This window comes from Cryphonectria parasitica (assembly GCF_011745365.1).
Source record: "Cryphonectria parasitica EP155 unplaced genomic scaffold M406scaffold_10, whole genome shotgun sequence".
Classification (NCBI taxonomy): Eukaryota; Fungi; Ascomycota; class Sordariomycetes; order Diaporthales; family Cryphonectriaceae; genus Cryphonectria; species Cryphonectria parasitica.
Window position 1 is genome coordinate 814,259 of NW_024468918.1, and position 17,953 is coordinate 832,211.

At 33.4% G+C, this 17,953-nt stretch overlaps 2 protein-coding genes across 2 annotated transcripts; both read right to left on the reverse strand.

The window, feature by feature from the left end:
• Positions 1–13,290: 13,290 nt before the first annotated feature.
• M406DRAFT_324763 (uncharacterized protein) lies at positions 13,291–13,530 on the reverse strand (the record flags this gene model as incomplete). Its single annotated transcript, XM_040919911.1, has 1 exon — positions 13,291–13,530. A coding segment is annotated over one exon (240 nt), but the record flags the coding sequence as incomplete, so codon positions are not given.
• Positions 13,531–15,244: 1,714 nt separating this feature from the next.
• On the reverse strand, positions 15,245–16,996 carry M406DRAFT_65728 (uncharacterized protein; the record flags this gene model as incomplete). The annotated part of the gene is made up of 3 exons (XM_040924946.1): positions 15,245–16,659; positions 16,730–16,742; positions 16,772–16,996. The coding sequence occupies 3 exons, from the start codon at positions 16,994–16,996 to the stop codon at positions 15,245–15,247; spliced, it is 1,653 nt and encodes a 550-aa protein (XP_040771275.1).
• Positions 16,997–17,953: the final 957 nt, after the last annotated feature.

Here is a 17,953-nt window from a genome sequence, read left to right on the forward strand (position 1 = left end):
TTTTGCAGTATACAATTCTGAAGTTGAATTGCAAGAGGAATTCTGCTTATCTGACTTATTGCTTATTCAAGATTTTAGTTATTATGAATATAATCAGATTCTTATAATCTAAATGAATTATAATCGAGTGCTATATGCTAATAAGATAGTACTGCTACTTCTTAAAAGCTTTTACTATTGCTATAAGCTTCTAATCAGGGATTCTATAGTTAATTTCTGAGCTGTTTAACTTCTTTGAAAAGTTGTTTATAATTCTTAGATGCTCTTAATCATCTTATTAATCAAGTTATTCTCCAAGTATATATCTCAATGCATTAGTTTTAATTTCAAAAAGTTTGTAAGAATCTGCTTTATATAGAATTAATTCTAAGATAATATGCTTAATGATTTTGTTAAAAGCTTCTTATGCTTTGAAAATTTATTTAAAGAGTTAATTCTTCTTAGTAAGATTTGTAAAAGAATGTATAATCTAGCTATAGTTCTTAATAAACTGTTTGTAAAAGTTAATATATCTAAGAAAAGATCTAATATTCCTAATATTTCTAAGAACTAGCTAATTTCTAATAGCTTCTATCTTATCTTTCTGTAGCTTAATGCATTCTAGCTTGATTATAAATCCAAGATAGTTAACTTTTTGTATATAAAAATGATTCTTTGCAAGTTTTACAAGGAGTTTTGCATTTTGAAGTATTTGCAATACTATTTCCATATATTTTCTGTATTCTTCCAGTATTCGAGAGTAAATAAGAATATTATTGAGATATATAATGATGAATTAGTTCAGATGCTTGCATAGAACATGATTGATTATTTCCTGAAATGAAGCTGGAGCGTTTATTAAACTGAAGAGTATAATCAAATATTCGTAGTATCTATAGCATATTCTGAAAGCAGTTTTCCATTTTTCTTCTTCTTTTACTCTAATCAGATTATAAGCTTCTTTCAGATTCAGAACTATAAACTACTATACTTCTTGCAATCTATTTTATAATTTCTTAATAAGTAATAATAAATATTAATTCTTGATTATAATATTATTAAATTACTTATAATCAATATATAGCTTAAGCTTGCTATTTTTTTTAAGTATAAATAGGATAAGATATTCTGCTAGTAATTGCAATAATTATATATATTCCTTTTTAAGATTCTTATTAAGATATTCTCTGAATGCTTCTAGTTATGCCTTATCTAGCTTATAAATGAGAAAGAATTTGAGCTATTTTTCTTTTTATAATAGGATCTTATGATTATATAAGCTATATTCTGATAATTCTGTATTCAATTCTTTCTGAAATAGTTTCTTGAATTTGTAGTATTCTTGTAATATATTTGCAAGTATTAGTTTTGATTTTTATACTGTTTCTGCTATCTGGAGAAACAGTAGATACTATTGAATATGCTTCTTTTCATTTATTATTTTCAAGGGCTTTGAGTATTTGCTCTAGGCTGAACTGACTGCTTGAGAGCTTGGTTTCGAGATTTTTCCTGTATGAATCCACAATTCACTTTCTAAAGCTTTTCCTTGTTGCTCCGGAGCGAACTAACTTGCTAGAAATCTCATTCCTGTTATTCTGCTAACCTATTAATACTCTAGCACTATTTAGATTTGCTTATTACTAGATTCTTCTTCTTAAACTGCTAGCTCTGCTGGTTTAAAGATATATATAAAGTTGTATAAAGCTTTTTTTTCCGAATATTCTTCAATTACTAGCTTTTATTCTGCATTATTAATTATAATTATCTCTTTAGATATAGCTTGTTCTCATAAGATCTAGCTAGTAGTTTAATTGATTCGAGAATTATGCTCTTTGAGCTATAGAAATCTTATAATTAGCTTATGCTGCATTGTATCTATAATATCAAAAGAAGCTCTGATTATATATTCTTGGATTAAGATAAATAGATAATTAGTTTCCTTATTAATTATTCCTTAGTTATATACAATAGATTATTCTTTTATAGTGCTGAGAGTATATAGTTGCTTCTTTCATTTTCATTGTAGTTGTGCTTGATTGATAATATATGGGAATATGAAGTTTCTCTGAGTACTACTATTCAATAATACGCTGTATTTGTATTCTTGAATATATATATCAAATTTAATGTAAGCATAATCTGTTCTAGAAGCTTTATATAGAGATTATTCCGGTCTGATTATCTGCAGTTTCTTTATAAGCAATTCTATTCTTTTGAAGTTATTAAGAACTATTTGTTCTTCTTCTAAGCTTGCTTTGCTGCTTCCTAAGCAAGCTTTTTAGCTTATTTTTATTCATATTATCATTGCTCCTAATCTTTTCTCTATTAATACTAGTTGCAAACTTTGTTATTAATGTAAATAGTGCAGAGTATTGCTCTATACTGCTATTATTCTGTTTCCTTATTTATATATTGCTTGGAATAGTTATCTGGTAGCCTGATGTATGCATTGTAGTACTGCTTGTTGAGAATTTCTCTGAAGTAGAGTTCTTGTTTCTTAATAGCTTAAAGAATCTGTTCTAGTTCTCTAATAAGGAATTATTTATGCTATATCTTCTCCGAGAAATGCATTTTGCAGCTATAATAAGTATAGGAAATCTATGCTAGTTCGTAATATAGGTTGTAAAGTGAGCTGATTTGAGGATTCTTATTTTCTTATACTTTGATATTTTGCAAGGAAATGTAAATAAAGAGCTCTTCTAGCTTTATTTTATAGATAAGATATTTAATTTATATTGTTTCCTTGTTTCATTCAATACTAAAGGAAAATCTTTCTCTAAGCTTATTAAGTATATTATTTATAGGAGATCTTAGCAGGTTGCTGAATTGCTTGCTCTAGCTTGATTCTTCTATTGCTTGAAAAGTATTTTCAGTATTATTTAGATATTTATATTAATATTCAAGAGAGTACTATTTCTTATTTATTTTCCTAATTATAGTGCTTAGCATAAGTAATAAAGAATAAAGAAAAATGCTATTACTAAGTTCTTCCTCCAATGCCTGAATGCTTTATTCAGTAATATTGAAGCAGTTTGAATTGCTGCTGCTTATAGTTATGCTAAGTATATATCTCTGCTCTGCTATTGCTATCTATCTATAGCATCTAGATTTCTAAGGAAACTATTCTAAGCTTTTCTTATTCAAGAGATATATTAAGCAGTTATTATTATAGCAGAATGTTTAGCTGAGACTTTTGTAATTAATAGAGTTCAATACTTATTCCGAAAGGATGTTTTTGCTTAGTTGATTGGATTTCTATTATTAAGTAATATTTATCTAGTATTCTTTCTGAACTAGTTGCTACTTATTCTTTTGAAATTAATAGCAGTTGTGCGCTATATATCTCTGTTTATTACAGTTATAGCAAGTAATGCTGCTTCTTCTATTATACTGCTTATTAGTAGTATTAAGCTTTATAAAGCTAGCATGCATAGTGCTGCTCTAAGCTGTGCTGCTATATTGATTGCTATTCTTATATTAGAGTTTCTTGCTTGTATTAGCTGGAAATCTTCAAATCTAGCTTTTCTTTTTCTTAGATTTTTTTATCTATTATTCATACAGATAATTATTAATGCAGATAGCTTGGTTAAAGAATGTTGCAAAATTCTCTAGCTAATTCTATTTAAAGATTTTATTCTTAATATTATTCTTGAATTCCTTATAATAGTATTTCATGAAATTCTTATCTTTTTATAGAAGCTTTGCTAAGAATTATTTGAATCTGATTGTATAAGTGGAAGCTAATTTGGTCTGCTTAAGATTTATAAGCTGCTAAGCTATAATATATTCCTTGTTGGAATTATCAAAGGTTTTCTTAAGAGCTTTCTTAAAGCTTTTAAAGGAATTAAATATATTCTTGGTGCTCTGAATATATGCATCGGAGTTGTTTTAATACTTTAGATAATTATGCAAAGAAAGCTTATATTAGATAAGAGTATTCTTTTCAAAATGAGTTTCTGCAAGAATAATCTTTTCAGATTCTATAATAAACTGAGCTGTATAGTACAAAAAGTATGCTCTGTAATAGATAAGAAATCTATGCAGCATCTTTTGATTGCTATTATATATAATAAGCTTGTTCATCTTGTATGCTTTTCCAGCACTACTAATAGCTATAGAGATAAGCTATGCTTACTAAGCTTGTTGAGCAAGCTGAGCTTATTAATCAGCAATAGTAGCGCTTTAAGCTTGCTATTATTTGTGCAGATTCTGAATATGCTGAGTAAGCTGATATATTTAATTAATCAGTTCTTTCTAAGTAGAAGCATGCAAGAACGAAGAAGTTTCTGAAGAAGCTATCGTATTCCATATTATTCAAGAAGTAATACTGATCCGTTCTTGAACAAGAGTTGTGAAAATGTAATAAGTACTGCAGCAATCCGAAGATTCCTAAGTATACAAAGAGATTTATGCTAACAAGAGCAGTATCAAAGTATCAAGTTCCTGAATACAGAACCGAATAAATCTTAATAAGCAATGCAAGTATTTACTGCCTTTGGAGCTACTCAGTATATGAGACTGAATACTTAGATTTACAACTGAAGAGCTATATACTGAATCTATCTAATGATAATGAATATGTTCTTATATATTCAGCTCTTCAGTATGAACTGTAAGAGTTGATAGCGATAGTTGCAGTTCAAGGTTGCATCAACAGAACTGCTTGCAGTTCTTGCAGTTCATCTCTGCTTGGTGAAACCTATAATCCTAATTCTTGGTTACATAATATTGTTTGTTTGATGTTGAGTTGTGATATCTGATTCTTTTGTTAGTGGGGCTTGTTTCGTAATCTGTACGCTGGATGGGTTATAACAGATATTAAGTTATAATATCTGATTCTTGTTTGCTTATAATCTGTATATTGAATAGATTATAATATTATCTTTCTTCTATTAGTTATTATTCTTAATAATCTTTTATAAGTATTCTAGCAAGTCTTTTATATACAATCTTGCTTTTCTAATCTGGATAATGAATAGAATTAATAAAGTTTGTTACAAAAAGATGGAATAGTTTATCTCTTTCTAGCTTATTGCTCTTTCTTATTGCATCAAAATACTAACTTGTTCCTTCTGCAGAGGCTGCAAAGCTTGCTGCTTTGCTTCTGAGAAGGATTTGTTATGCTGTATGGAGTATATTAAGTATAAATATGAGAATTGTAATATGTATAGTTTATTATTATTGCAGATGGAAAAGATTATAGCTTAGCATTCTGCTGCTGAAGCTGCTCTTAATGATACAGAGAAGAAGCTAGAGTATGCTATAGCTAAGATGCGCTAATTGCGGAAATAGTATAAGCTATAAGCTGAGAAAATAGCATGCATAGTGCGCTATAGCTTGGATATAATTGAGAAGCTTGATTGTATGAAAGCGAAGAAGCTAGCAAGAGAGCAACAGGCTTGTATTCCTGTTGATCCTCTTCTCGAGAGGTTCTTTGCTTTGGTTTCGGAAAAGCTCTTCTAATCTTCTGATAGTATATTGAACTATTTCTTTTTAAGTGATGTAGATGATGCTAGAGATGATGGAGGTTCTTCTGATGCTTGAGAGGGTTGTTCTAAGTTGGAAGATGAGATTCCTGAAGCTTCTGAGTCTCAGTCCGGAGCGGAGCAATCGTCTTAGATGCTGGTTTTCTTTCTTTTTCAATACTTAGCTACTTTCTCCTGAGCATTTTTAATGTTTTTCTGCAGTTCTCACGAATTTTCGCTTGCTGAATAATCTTTCCATTTAATAAGATATTCCCTTATACTATCTATGCTTCTATGCTTGAGAATCTTTTCTACTTCATACTTTAATTCATTATTTTCTACTTCTGCTATATTATTTGCTAATATTTTCTATATTGCTAATTTCAATAATAAGATATAGAAAACTAAGTATATTCTTATCCTATAAGATAATACTAATTTGTAATTAATTGGAAAAATCTATTATAAGATTTTAAATAGTTCTAGCTTTTTATAGTTAAGTTTATTACTAGATCTGATTGTTTTAATGTTTTTTCGAAATAAATAGATCTTATCTTTCTTTTATAGAATTAATCTCTTAATTCTTTTAAAGTTTGCATATTATATTATTTATTTCTAAATAAATTGTAATTCTAACTAAAATTCTTTCTAAATCTTCTTAATTTTCTTAATTCTTTTATTTGCAGCTTCTATATCTGCTTTTAGTAATGCTTTATAATAAGCTATTGAATTATATCTATAGAATATAAAGAATAATAATTTCTTTATTATGCTTATATCTATATTATTATATACAAATTATACAAGAAATAATAGATTAATCTAGTTATTCTGTTTCTAGTTAATATAATATTAAAGATATTATTTAATAATCTAATTTATTCTTTCTGTTTATTTATTTATTTGCAGATAAAATGCTGTAGATATTCTGTAGTATGTTTCAAGCTGTTTCATAAGTAAGATTCAAAACTTTGAATTGAACTTTTTATTTCTATTAGAAATTACTTCTTCTAGTATGCTATAATTAGCAATAATTATTCTGAGAAATGTATATACAAGTTCTTCTACTGTACTGCTTTTCTTATAAAGAAGAAAGTAAGCATATTTGCTTAGTTTGCAAACTATTATTAGAATGCTATTATATTGCATTTTAGTTAAGAATTCTTATAAGAGAAATAGCTTAATAATAAAATCTAAACTAATAGATTGCTAAATAATTATAAGTATAGATAAGAAATGTAGTAATTTATAAAGCTTATATCTTTCTGCTTTATTTTTCTTGCAGCTATTATATTATTATAGAATATTCTTAATTCTTTTTCTAAAGCTTAGCAGATTTCAGTATTTTCTAATATATTTATAAATTACTCTAACTTCTTAGTATCTATATACTAGTATACTGTATATATTCTTAATATAATTATTTTATTTATCTGAAATCATTGATTCTGAATTCTTTTTCGAAAATTTAATTCTGAAAGCAGCATTTAGCTTTCTATATACATTAATGAGATTCTCTGATTCATCTTAAGCAAAGATATTCTGTATATCTGAGGAATCTGCATCTTAATAATCTAATCTTCTGCTAAGAGCATCTGCTTATTCATTTTCTAAGCTTTTGCAATATATAATCTTGAAATCAAATTATAAGAGAAATTCTGCTTATCTAACTTATTATTTGTTTAAGATTTTAATTATTATGAATGTAGTTAGATTCTTATAATTCGAATAAACTATAATTAGATACTATATACTAATAAGATAATATTATTATTCTTTAAAAGCTTTTATTATTGCTATAAGCTTCTAATTAGGAATTTTATAATTAATTTCTGAATTATTCAACTTTCTTGAAAAGTTGCTTATAATCCTTAGATACTCTTAATTATCTTGCTAATCAAGTTATTCTCTGAATACATATTCTAATATATTAGTTTTAATTTTAAAAGATTTATAGAAGTCTGCTTTATATAGAATTAATTCTAAAATAATATACTTAATAATTTCATTAAAAGCTTCTTATATCTTAGAGATTTATTTAAAGAATTGCTTCTTTTTAGTAAGATTTGTAAAAGAATGTATAATCTAGCTATAGTTCTTAATAAACTATTTATAAAAGTTAATATATCTAAGAAAAAATCTAATATTTCTAATATTTCTAGAAATTAGCTAATTTCTAATAACTTCTATCTTATTCTTCTATAGCTTGATATATTCTAGCTTGATTATAAATCTAAAATAATTAACTTTTTGTATATAAAAATAATTTTTTGCGGATTCTATAAGAAGTTTCACATCTTAAAGCATTTGCAATACTATTTCCATATATTTCTTATACTTCTTCAGTATTTAGAAATAAATAAGAATATTATTGAGATATATAATGATAAACTAATTTAAATATTTATATAAAATATAATTAATTATTTCTTAGAATAAAGCTGAAATATTTATTAAACTAAAAAGCATAATTAAATATTTATAATATTTGTAGCATATTCTGAAAGCAATTTTTCATTTCTTTTTTTCTTTTATTCTAATTAGATTATAAGCTTTTTTCAGATTTAGAGCTATAAATCATTATACTTTTTATAATCTATTTCGCAGTTTCTTAATAAGTAGCAATAAATATTAATTCTTAATTATAATATTATTAAGCTGCTTATAATCAATATATAGCTTAAGCTTGCTATTCTTCTTGAATATAAACAGAATAGAATATTCTGCTAGTAATTGCAATAATTATATATATTTCTTTTTAAGATTCTTATCAAGATATTCCTTGAGTATTTCTAATTATACTTTATCTAATCTATAAATAAGAAAGAACTTAAGCTATTTTTCTTCTTATAGCAGAATCTTGTAATCATATAAGCTATATTCTAGCAATCCTATATTTAATTCTTTCTAGAATAATTTTTTGAACTTGTAATATTCTTATAATATGCTTGCAAGTATTAGTTCTGATTTATATGCTATTTCTATTATCTGAAGAAACAGTAGATATTATTAAGCATGCTTTTTTTTATTTGTTGTTTTTGGTAGCATTTTTGAAAGTCTTGAGCGTTTGCTCCAAGCTGAACTGAGTGCTCGAAAGCTTAATTTCGAGGTTTTTCTTGTATAAACCTATAATTCACATTCTAAAGCTTTTTCTTGTTGCTTCGAAGCGAACTAACTTGCTAAGAGTCTTGCTTCCATTGTTTTATTAACTTGTTAGCACTCTAGCATTATTTAAATCCGCTTATTACTAGATTCTTCTTCTTGAGCTGCTAGCTCTGCTAGCTTGGAAATATTTGTAAAGTTGTTTAAAGCTTCTTTTTCTGAATATTCTTCAATAACTAGCTTTGATTCTATATTATTGATTGCAACTATTTCTCTGAATACAGCTTGTTCTTATAAGATCTAGCTAGTAGTTTAATTGATTCGAGAATTGTACTTCTTAAGCTATAAAAGTTTTATAATCAGCTTATGCTATGCTATATTTATAATATTAAAGGAAACTCTAGTTATATATTCTTGAATTAAAATAAATAAATAATTAGTTTTCTTATTAATTATTTCTTAATTATATATAATAGATTATTCTTTTATAATATTAAGAATATATAGCTACTTCTTTTATTTCTATTATAATTATATCTAATTAATAATATATAGAAATATAAAGTTTCTCTAAGTATTACTATTTAATAATATGCTATATTTATATTCTTAAATATATATATTAAGCTTAATATAAGCATAGTCTGCTTTGAAAGCTTTATATAGGAACTATTTCAGTCTGATTATCTGCAGTCTTTTTATAAGCAATTCTATCCTTTTGAAATTATTAAGAGCTGCTTATTCTTCTTCTAAGCTTGCTTCGCTACTTTTTAAGCAAGCTTTTTAGCTTACTTTTATTCATATTATTATTATTCCTAATCTTTCTTTTATTAATATTAATTGCAAATCTTATTATTAATATGAATTATATAAAGCATCGTTCTATATTGCTATCATTTTATTTTCTTATTCATATATTGCTTAGAGTAGTTATTTAATAATTCGATATATGCATTATTATGCTGCTTATTAAGAACTTCTCTAAAGCAGAGTTCTTATTTCTTAATAGCTTGAAGAATTTGTTCTAATTCTCTAATAGAGAATTATTCGTATTATATCTTTTTCAAGAAATGCATTCTGCAGCTATAATAGGTATAGAAGATCTATGCTAGTTTGTAATATAGATTATGAAGTAAGCTGATCCAAGAGTCTTTATCTTACTATATTTTGATGTTTTGTAAGAAAATATAAATAAAGAGCTTCTCTAATTCTATCTTATAAACAAGATATTCAACTTATATTATTCCTTTGTTTCACTCAATACTAAAGGAAAACCTTCCCTTCCGAACTTCTGTAGAATTGTTAGGTATGCTATTCATAACAGATTCTAGTAAGTTGCTAGATTATTTACTTTAGCTTAATTCTTCTATTATCTGAAAAATATTTTCAGTATTATTTAGATATTTATACTAATAGCTAAGAAAGTATTATTTCTTATTCATATCCCTAGCTATAATGCTTAATATAAGCAATAAGAAATAATGAAGAATATTATTACTAAGTTCTTTTTCTAATGCTTGAATACTTTATTCAATAATATTAAAGCAATTCGAGTTATTGCTGCTTATAATTATGCTGAGTATATACTCTCGCTCTGCTATTACTATCTGCCTATAGTGCTTAGATTTCTAAGAGAACTATTCTGAGCTTTTCTTACTTGAAAGATATATTAAGCAGTTATTATTATAGCAGAATGTTCAGCTGAAACTTTTATGATTAATAGAATTCAATACTTGCTTTAAGAGAATATTTTTGCTTAGTTAATTAGATTTCTATTGCTAAGTAATATTTATCTAGCATTCTTTCTGAACTGATTGCTATTTGTTCTTTTGAAGTTAATAGCAATTGTATACTATATATTTCTATTTATTGCAGTTATAGCAAGTAATACTATTCTTCTTGCTATACTATTTATTAGCTGCATTGAATTCTATAAAGCTAGCATATATAATGCTGCTCTAAGCTATACTGCTCTATTAACTGCTATTTTTATATTAAAGTTTCTTGCTTATATTAGCTGAAAATCTCCAAATCTAGCTTTCTTCTTTCTTAGATTTCTCTACTTATTATTTATATAGATAATTATTGATACAAATTGCTTGATTAGAGAATATTGCAAAGTTTTCTAGCTAATTCTGCTTAGAGATTTCATTCTTAATATTATTCTTAAATCTCTTATAATAATGCTTTATAAGATTCTTATCTTTCTATAAAAATTATACTAAGAATTGCTTGAATCTGATTATATAGATAGAAGCTAACTTGGTTTGTTTAAGATTTATAAGTTGCTAAGCTATAATATATTCTTTATTAGGATTACTAAAGGTTTTCTTAAAAGCTTTCTTAAAGCTTTCAAAGAAATTGAATATATTCTTAATATTCTAAGTATATATATCAGAATTGCTCTAATGCTTTAAGTGATTATATAGAGAAAGCTTATATTAGATAAGAGTATTCTTTTCAAAATAAGTTTCTATAAGAATAATCTTCTTAGATTTTATAATAAACTAAATTATATAATGCAAAAAGTATGCTCTATAATAAATAAGAAATCTATATAGCATCTTTTAATTGCTATTATATATAGCAAGCTTGTTTATCTTATATACTTTCTTAGTATTATTAATGATTATAGAAATGAATTATGCTTACTAAGCCTGTTAAGCTAGCTAAGCTTATTAGTTAGCGATAATAGCGCTTTGAGCCTGCTATTGATTATACAGATTCTGAATATACTGAATAAGCTGATATACCTGGTTAATCAGTTCTTTCTGAGTAGAAGCATGCAAGAACAAAGAAGTTTCTTAAAAAGCTATTATATTCCATATTGCTCAAGAGAATAATACTAAACTATTCTTGAATAAGAATTATCAAAATATAATAAGCACTGCAGCAATCCGAAGATTCCCAAGTATACAAAGAGATTTATACTAATAAGAGTAGTTGTTAGGTGGAAAGGTTGCAAAGGCAATGTGGCGAGGTCTTTTCTCTCTTTCAGGGGTATACAACCAGAATAACATTGAGGCCTAAGGAGCTAAGTTCTGCTCAGCAGTGCTGACGTGGCTAGAAAGCCGCTTTATAGCTGCATATTGCTTAGTCATCCGTAATCCAGCTAGCTTAGCTAGCCCTGAGCCTTGCTGGCACAATCAGCCCTAACAGATTGTCCCCCCTTATCAGGCCTTGTTCTCAAGGCCTTTGAGGCTTCCGAGCTTTCGTTGCTTTCAGGCTTCCGTTGCTCCCAGGCTTCCGTTGCTCCCAGGCTTCCGTTGCTTCCAGGCTTTCGCTGCTTCCTAGCTGCTCCTACGCTTTCTCAATGCTTCAGGCTCTTAAGATCTCTCAGTGCTTCAGGCTTCTCAAAGCTTCTCAAGATCTCTCAGTGCCTCAGGTTTCTCAAAGCCTCTCAAGATCTCTCAGTGCCTCAGGCTTCTCAAGGCCTTTCAAGATCTCTCAGTGCTTCAGGCTTCTAGGCCACTCAAGGTCTCTCAAGGTCTCTCAGTGCTTCAAGCCTCTCAAGATCTCTCAGTGCTTCAGGTTTCTCAAAGCCTCTCAAGATCTCTCAGTGCTTCAGGCCTCTCAAGGCCTCTCAAGGTCTCTCAGTGCCTCAGGCCTCTCAAGGCCTCTCAAGGTCTCTCAGTGCCTCAGGCCTCTCAAGGCCTCTCAAGATCTCTCAGTGCCTCAGGCTTCTAAGCCACTCAAGGTCTCTCAAGATCTCTCAGTGCCTCAGGCCTCTCAAGGCCTCTCAAGGTCTCTCAGTGCCTCAGGCTTCTCAAGGCCTCTCAAGATCTCTCAGTGCCTCAGGCTTCTAAGCCACTCAAGGTCTCTCAAGATCTCTCAGTGCCTCAAGCCTCTCAAGGCCTCTCAAGATCTCTCAGTGCCTCAGGCCTCTCAAGGCTTCTCAAGGCCTCTCAACCATCTCCCTCCTTCTCTTCTAGCTTCGTCCCCGAAGCTTATGAAAAAAAAATCTCTTTTTAATCACATTCCAGACATAAGTCTTCTGAGTACAATACTCGCACTATATACGCTGCTTAATCGCTGCTTCCTTAGCACTTTATCCAAGCACTCTTCAAAACTTAAAGCTATTTAATATAGATTGCAAGCTTTTTATCAGAAACTTAATTTATAGCTAAGAAGCCTAGTATTCAGAACAGCATCTCTGCAGCTATAATAGATAATTACAGCTTTCTATCTTAAGAATTGCTTTCTAGCAATTCTAAAGCTATTGCTATACTTCGCTCCATTGCTAAGCGCAGAAGAATAATTGATTTGCAATCTAATATCCAAGCAACTTCAGTTGCTAAGCAGATACTCTGCTTTAGCTCTGCATTCTCGCTCAAATAGCAAAAAGCATATTCTCGAAAACAAAAGATACTCAGATCTACTGCTTACTCACTCTGCTTTCTCGCTCAAATAGCGAAGAACATACTCTTGAAAACAGAAGATACTCAGATCTACTGCTTGCTTACTCTGCTTTCTTGCTTGAATAGCGAAGAATATACTCTCGAAAACAGAAGATATTCAGATCTACTGCTTGCTTACTCTGCTCTCTCGCTCGAATAGCAAAGAATATACTTTGTTCTAGCTTAGCAACTCGAATGCTCTGAATCTCTTCTGAATGCTTCTTATATGCTGCTTGCATACTGCTTGCTTGCTATTTGCTCTAGCTTAGCAACTCGAATGCTCTGAATCTCTTCTGAATACTTCTTGCATGCTGCTTGCATACTGCTTGCTTGCTGTTTGCTCTAGCTTAGCAACTCGAATGCTCTGAATCTCTTCTGAATGCTTCTTGCACGCTGCTTGCATACTGCTTGCTTGCTGTTTGCTCTAGCTTAGCAACTCGAATGCTCTGAATCTCTTCTGAATGCTTCTCGCATGCTGCTTGTATACTGCTTGCTCGATACTGCTTGCTTGCTGTATGCTCTAGCTTAGCAACTCGAATGCTCTGAATCTCTTCTGAACACTTCTTGCATGCTGCTTGCATACTGCTTGCTCAATACTGCTTGCTTGCTATATGCTCTAGCTTAGCAACTCGAATACTCTGAATCTCTTCTGAACGCTTCTCGCACGCTGCTTGCATACTGCTTGCTCGCTGTTTGCTCTAGCTTAGCAACTCGAATGCTCTGAATCTCTTCTGAATGCTTCTTGCACGCTGCTTGCATACTGCTTACTCGCTGTTTGCTCTAGCTTAGCAACTCGAATGCTCTGAATCTCTTCTGAACGCTTCTTACATGCTGCTTGCATACTGCTTGCTCGATACTGCTTGCTTGCTGTATACTCTAGCTTAGCAACTCGAATGCTCTGAATCTCTTCTGAACGCTTCTCGCACGCTGCTTGCATACTGCTTGCTCAGCACTGCTTGCTCGCTATATTCAAGGCTCGAAAGCTCGAAAATCGAAGGCTCGAAGGTTAAAGGCTCGAAGGTTAAAGGCTTGAAGATCAAAAGCTTGAAGGTTCGAAAAGAATAGTAGTCTGATCGTTTGCTCTGCTCCTGCTCAGTATTAGCGCTGCTCCTAGGGAAGAAAAAAAAAGATAGAAAGCCTCGCCGGATTGCCTCCTTTAAAAGAGCCAGGCCTCAAACTGTCAGGTGGAAAGGTTGCAAAGGCAATGTAGCGAGGTCTTTTCTCTCTTTCAGGGGTATACAACCAGAATAACATTGAGGCCTAAGGAGCTAAGTTCTGCTCAGCAGTGCTGACGTAGCTAGAAAGCCGCTTTATAGCCGCATATTGCTTAGTCATCCGTAATCCAGCTGGCTTAGCTAGCCCTGAGCCTTGCTGGCACAATCAGCCCTGACAGTAGTGCTAAGTACAAGCCTTGAATATAAAAACATAACTAAGCAACTATGCAAGTATTTACTATCTTTAAAGCTATCAGAGTAAGAAAGTAATCTGATACTTAGATTAATAACTAAAGAGCTATATACTGAATCTATCTAATAGTAATGAATGCATCTTTATATATCCAGCTCTTCAGTATAAACTGTAAGAGTTGGTGGTTGATTATTGCAGTTCATTGCCTGGACTGCGAGGATCGATCGTCGACTGCTCCGGTCCCCTTCTGATTGGTTGCAGCTCGTAACCCTAACCCTGGATTATATAATCCTTGTTGGTTGTCTGATGTTGAGTCATAATATCTGGTTCTTGTTTGCTTGTGATCTGCATGTTGGATGGGTCATAACAGCAGTGCTCATTACACTGAGCTAGCTTGCTAATGTAAGTTCTCTATACAGCCAGTTCCAGCACACTGTTACAGATAGCCCTAACAATATTCTTTATTTACTTAAATACTTTTTTATTTAATTAGTTTAGTTTTGATTTTACTCGATAAAATAGAAGCTATTTTATATAAGTATAAAATATTTTAATTGTTTATTAAAGCTTTAAATTATTTACAAAAGCATCTGTTTTTTTCCTTCAAAATAATATAGTGTAATGAGCGGTGGTGAAAGGTGCCACTGTACTACATAGATTAAAAGATCAATCAATATTCGAACTCCCTGTTCGAATATTCCTTCCAACCGTACATATAGCTTACGCCTGAACCACGGGTCGTAACATATAGCAAGAATAAACGCGAATTTTATGCTATATACTAGTAGTATAGGATGCTATAAGTCAATGTTAATAATAATCTATGAATTTGTCTAGACTGAAATTATGACTTTCTAGTTGTGCATTGCTAGTGATGCTCGGGAAGCAGGAGATTCATGATCTCTTCAAACCATTCTCAAACAATTCAAAGCCAATCTCATTGACAAGAGCCACATCATCAAATTTATCTTCCTTAGCCTGGACTGTATGACCCGCATCCATTGTCCTCAACAAGTCCACCAGCTCTCCGTCCAGAGGCGCCAGATAAGCCAGGTATCCAAGCGCGAGCAGCATTCCTCTTAAGGCTTCCGGCGACTGGCATTCCTGCGAGATGGCTTCGAGTAGGGATGCCGCGAGCTCAATCTGATTTTCTTCTGGTAAAGCATCACCGTCACCTGCTCTGCGGTGATGACTGTTCGCTAACGCCACATTGAAGAGGAGCGATGCAGCGGCTACGCGAACGCTACTGTGGCTTTCATCGAGGAAACTGGAGGACACAAGGCTTGTGACGGCACCTCGTAAGCTTTCCTGAGCGAGGATCTGCGGTGGATAGAGGGGGCTGCTGAACAAGTTGCATGTCATCTGCAGGGTAACGAGACGTAGAGCATATGGACAGTCTGTTGAGAGACTGTTGACATAGGATAATAGAGATGTGATGGTCTCGTGGTCCTTCTCCTCGGCCAGAAATCCGCTAAGGCGGACATCAATAAGACCGCACCGGAGAAGATCAACAACGGTGAACATGAGGTCTAGGGGTAACGATTTGGCCGAGTCTCGGAAGAAGGCTGTGAGAGCAGTCATATCGGGCAGCGTTGCCTCTGCAGCACCATCTTTGTTGCGGGCCTCGATGAAATGAGAAATGGACACCACAGCTGGGTGTTCTGCCGTGGGTCCCATCTTCGCTCGAAGCTTTGGTATAGGTGGTATCTTGGTGAAGAGCACAGGTTTCGCATGAGGATTGTGCAGTGTGGGTAGTCTGAGAGCTGCGTGTGGGTGGGCTGGATGCGCCATCTGCACGAGCAGCCGTGTATTGCCTCGCAGCGCACCCGGATCCGCCCCAGACCACCTGTTCTCCTCCTTTCCTCGCAGAAAGGAGATGAACGTGGGGGTGGCGCGGACGGAATAACGAGTACCGACGTCAAAGGCCTGGGAGATATCGACCTTGATCAGAACACCCTTGTCTCCAACCTCAGCAGCCAGCTCATCATACAGGGGATAAAGCATCCTGCAGGGGCCGCATGTTGCTGAAGTGAAGAAGACGACAGCACACGACTTTTCGACACTGGCGAGGAGAGAGTCAAGCTCACCCACGCTGCTGGCATGTCGGACCTCGGCCTGTTGGTACTGACGCTGCGCTCCAGAGGATGTGGTTGTGGCACGCCCATCTGCGTTCCCTTGGATGCCCAAAATCCCGCCTTGCTGCCTGCCTGCCTCGATCTGTTGATTCAGGGTCGGCATCAACATCCTCCCAAACGGCGAGTCGAGCACTGCATCGGGCATATGGAGAATGTGATCTGGGATGCCCGTCCCTAGTAGGAAAGTGGCAAAGTCGTTTGAGAAATTATTGCAGTTGTGCTTCCAGAGATTGTAGGCCTGAACCGTGTATATCTCTCTGAGCGAGTCCAGATACTGCTGAATCACATCCATCGGCAATTCAGTCTTGCCCAGAGAAAGTCGTTGCATCGGCTGGCCAAGATGAGATGACCCAGGCGTGATGGCCACGACATTTCCGTCGTAGACCCACTCAAGTCCATCAAGCTCGATGGACGTGTGATAAATGGCATCAAGCTGGAATCCCAAGAACTGCATGGACATCTGCCTCGCCAGTCCTCTAGAGAGGTCGTAGACGAGCAAATGAACATCCATGGTGAGGTGTGAGAGCTGGAGGAAGAGGAATGTAGTCTGATGAGAATGAGACGGGCAGATTCAGTACGGACAGACCAAAAGAGAGAGCAAGTATACTTGTCGCCACAATTACCTTCGACAACAGTCTCAGGTGATATTGTTGGTGAAATAGGAGAGGAGGAAGTTGAGGAAGTTGCAATGTTCTGGGCGGACGTTCATATTTGTTGTGGTGGCAGTCGTGTTGCGGCGGCTAGAAGGCAACAGGTGAGACGCGCACGACGCTGAAGGCCTGTCTGATGCATCATCAATCCCATCCATCGAACCTCGCCGAACAAACCTTACAGGGTTCTCTCCAAGGCACCAGGGTCAGGGTTAACGGGAGGCGGGTGGTGTGGCTGAGGTCAGCCGTCAGGCACCGTCATTGGCTACGTGCCACATCTGGGATCAAGATTAGGTTTAGCTCTGACCCCACCCCCTATTGAACGCTTATGGCAATACAGTAGCAGATGGGTATTGTTTCCCGTGTACCTTCTGTACTGTTTGGATAAGCTGAATTTGTAGGGGGCAGGCAAGAAGTCAGGGTCCATCCATGGGCGATTTTTGGGGCAAGACAAGGAGGAGGCTGAGACCGTTGGTCGAGGTTGATTTGGCCACGCCAGGCCAAATTGGAGATTCTGCATTACCATGCCGTGCAATTCAATTCAATCAATTCAGTCCAGTCACAATCTCGACGTCGACATCTTCTTTCCACCCCCCTTTTCCCCTTCCCCCTTCTTTTCTACCTTCTTTTCCTTCCCACGTGTCAACTCAATATTCCCCGTTGTGTGCATGGGACACTATTGAAACTTCTCGTGAAACTTTTCTTGTCTCTCGCTTCGGTTGTTCTTATTTGCTTATCGCTTTTAATGGGCTTCGTGGCTTGTGCTCGAATCCGCCACCCCATCTGAGCGACACGGGACGAGACACACGCCCGGTCCT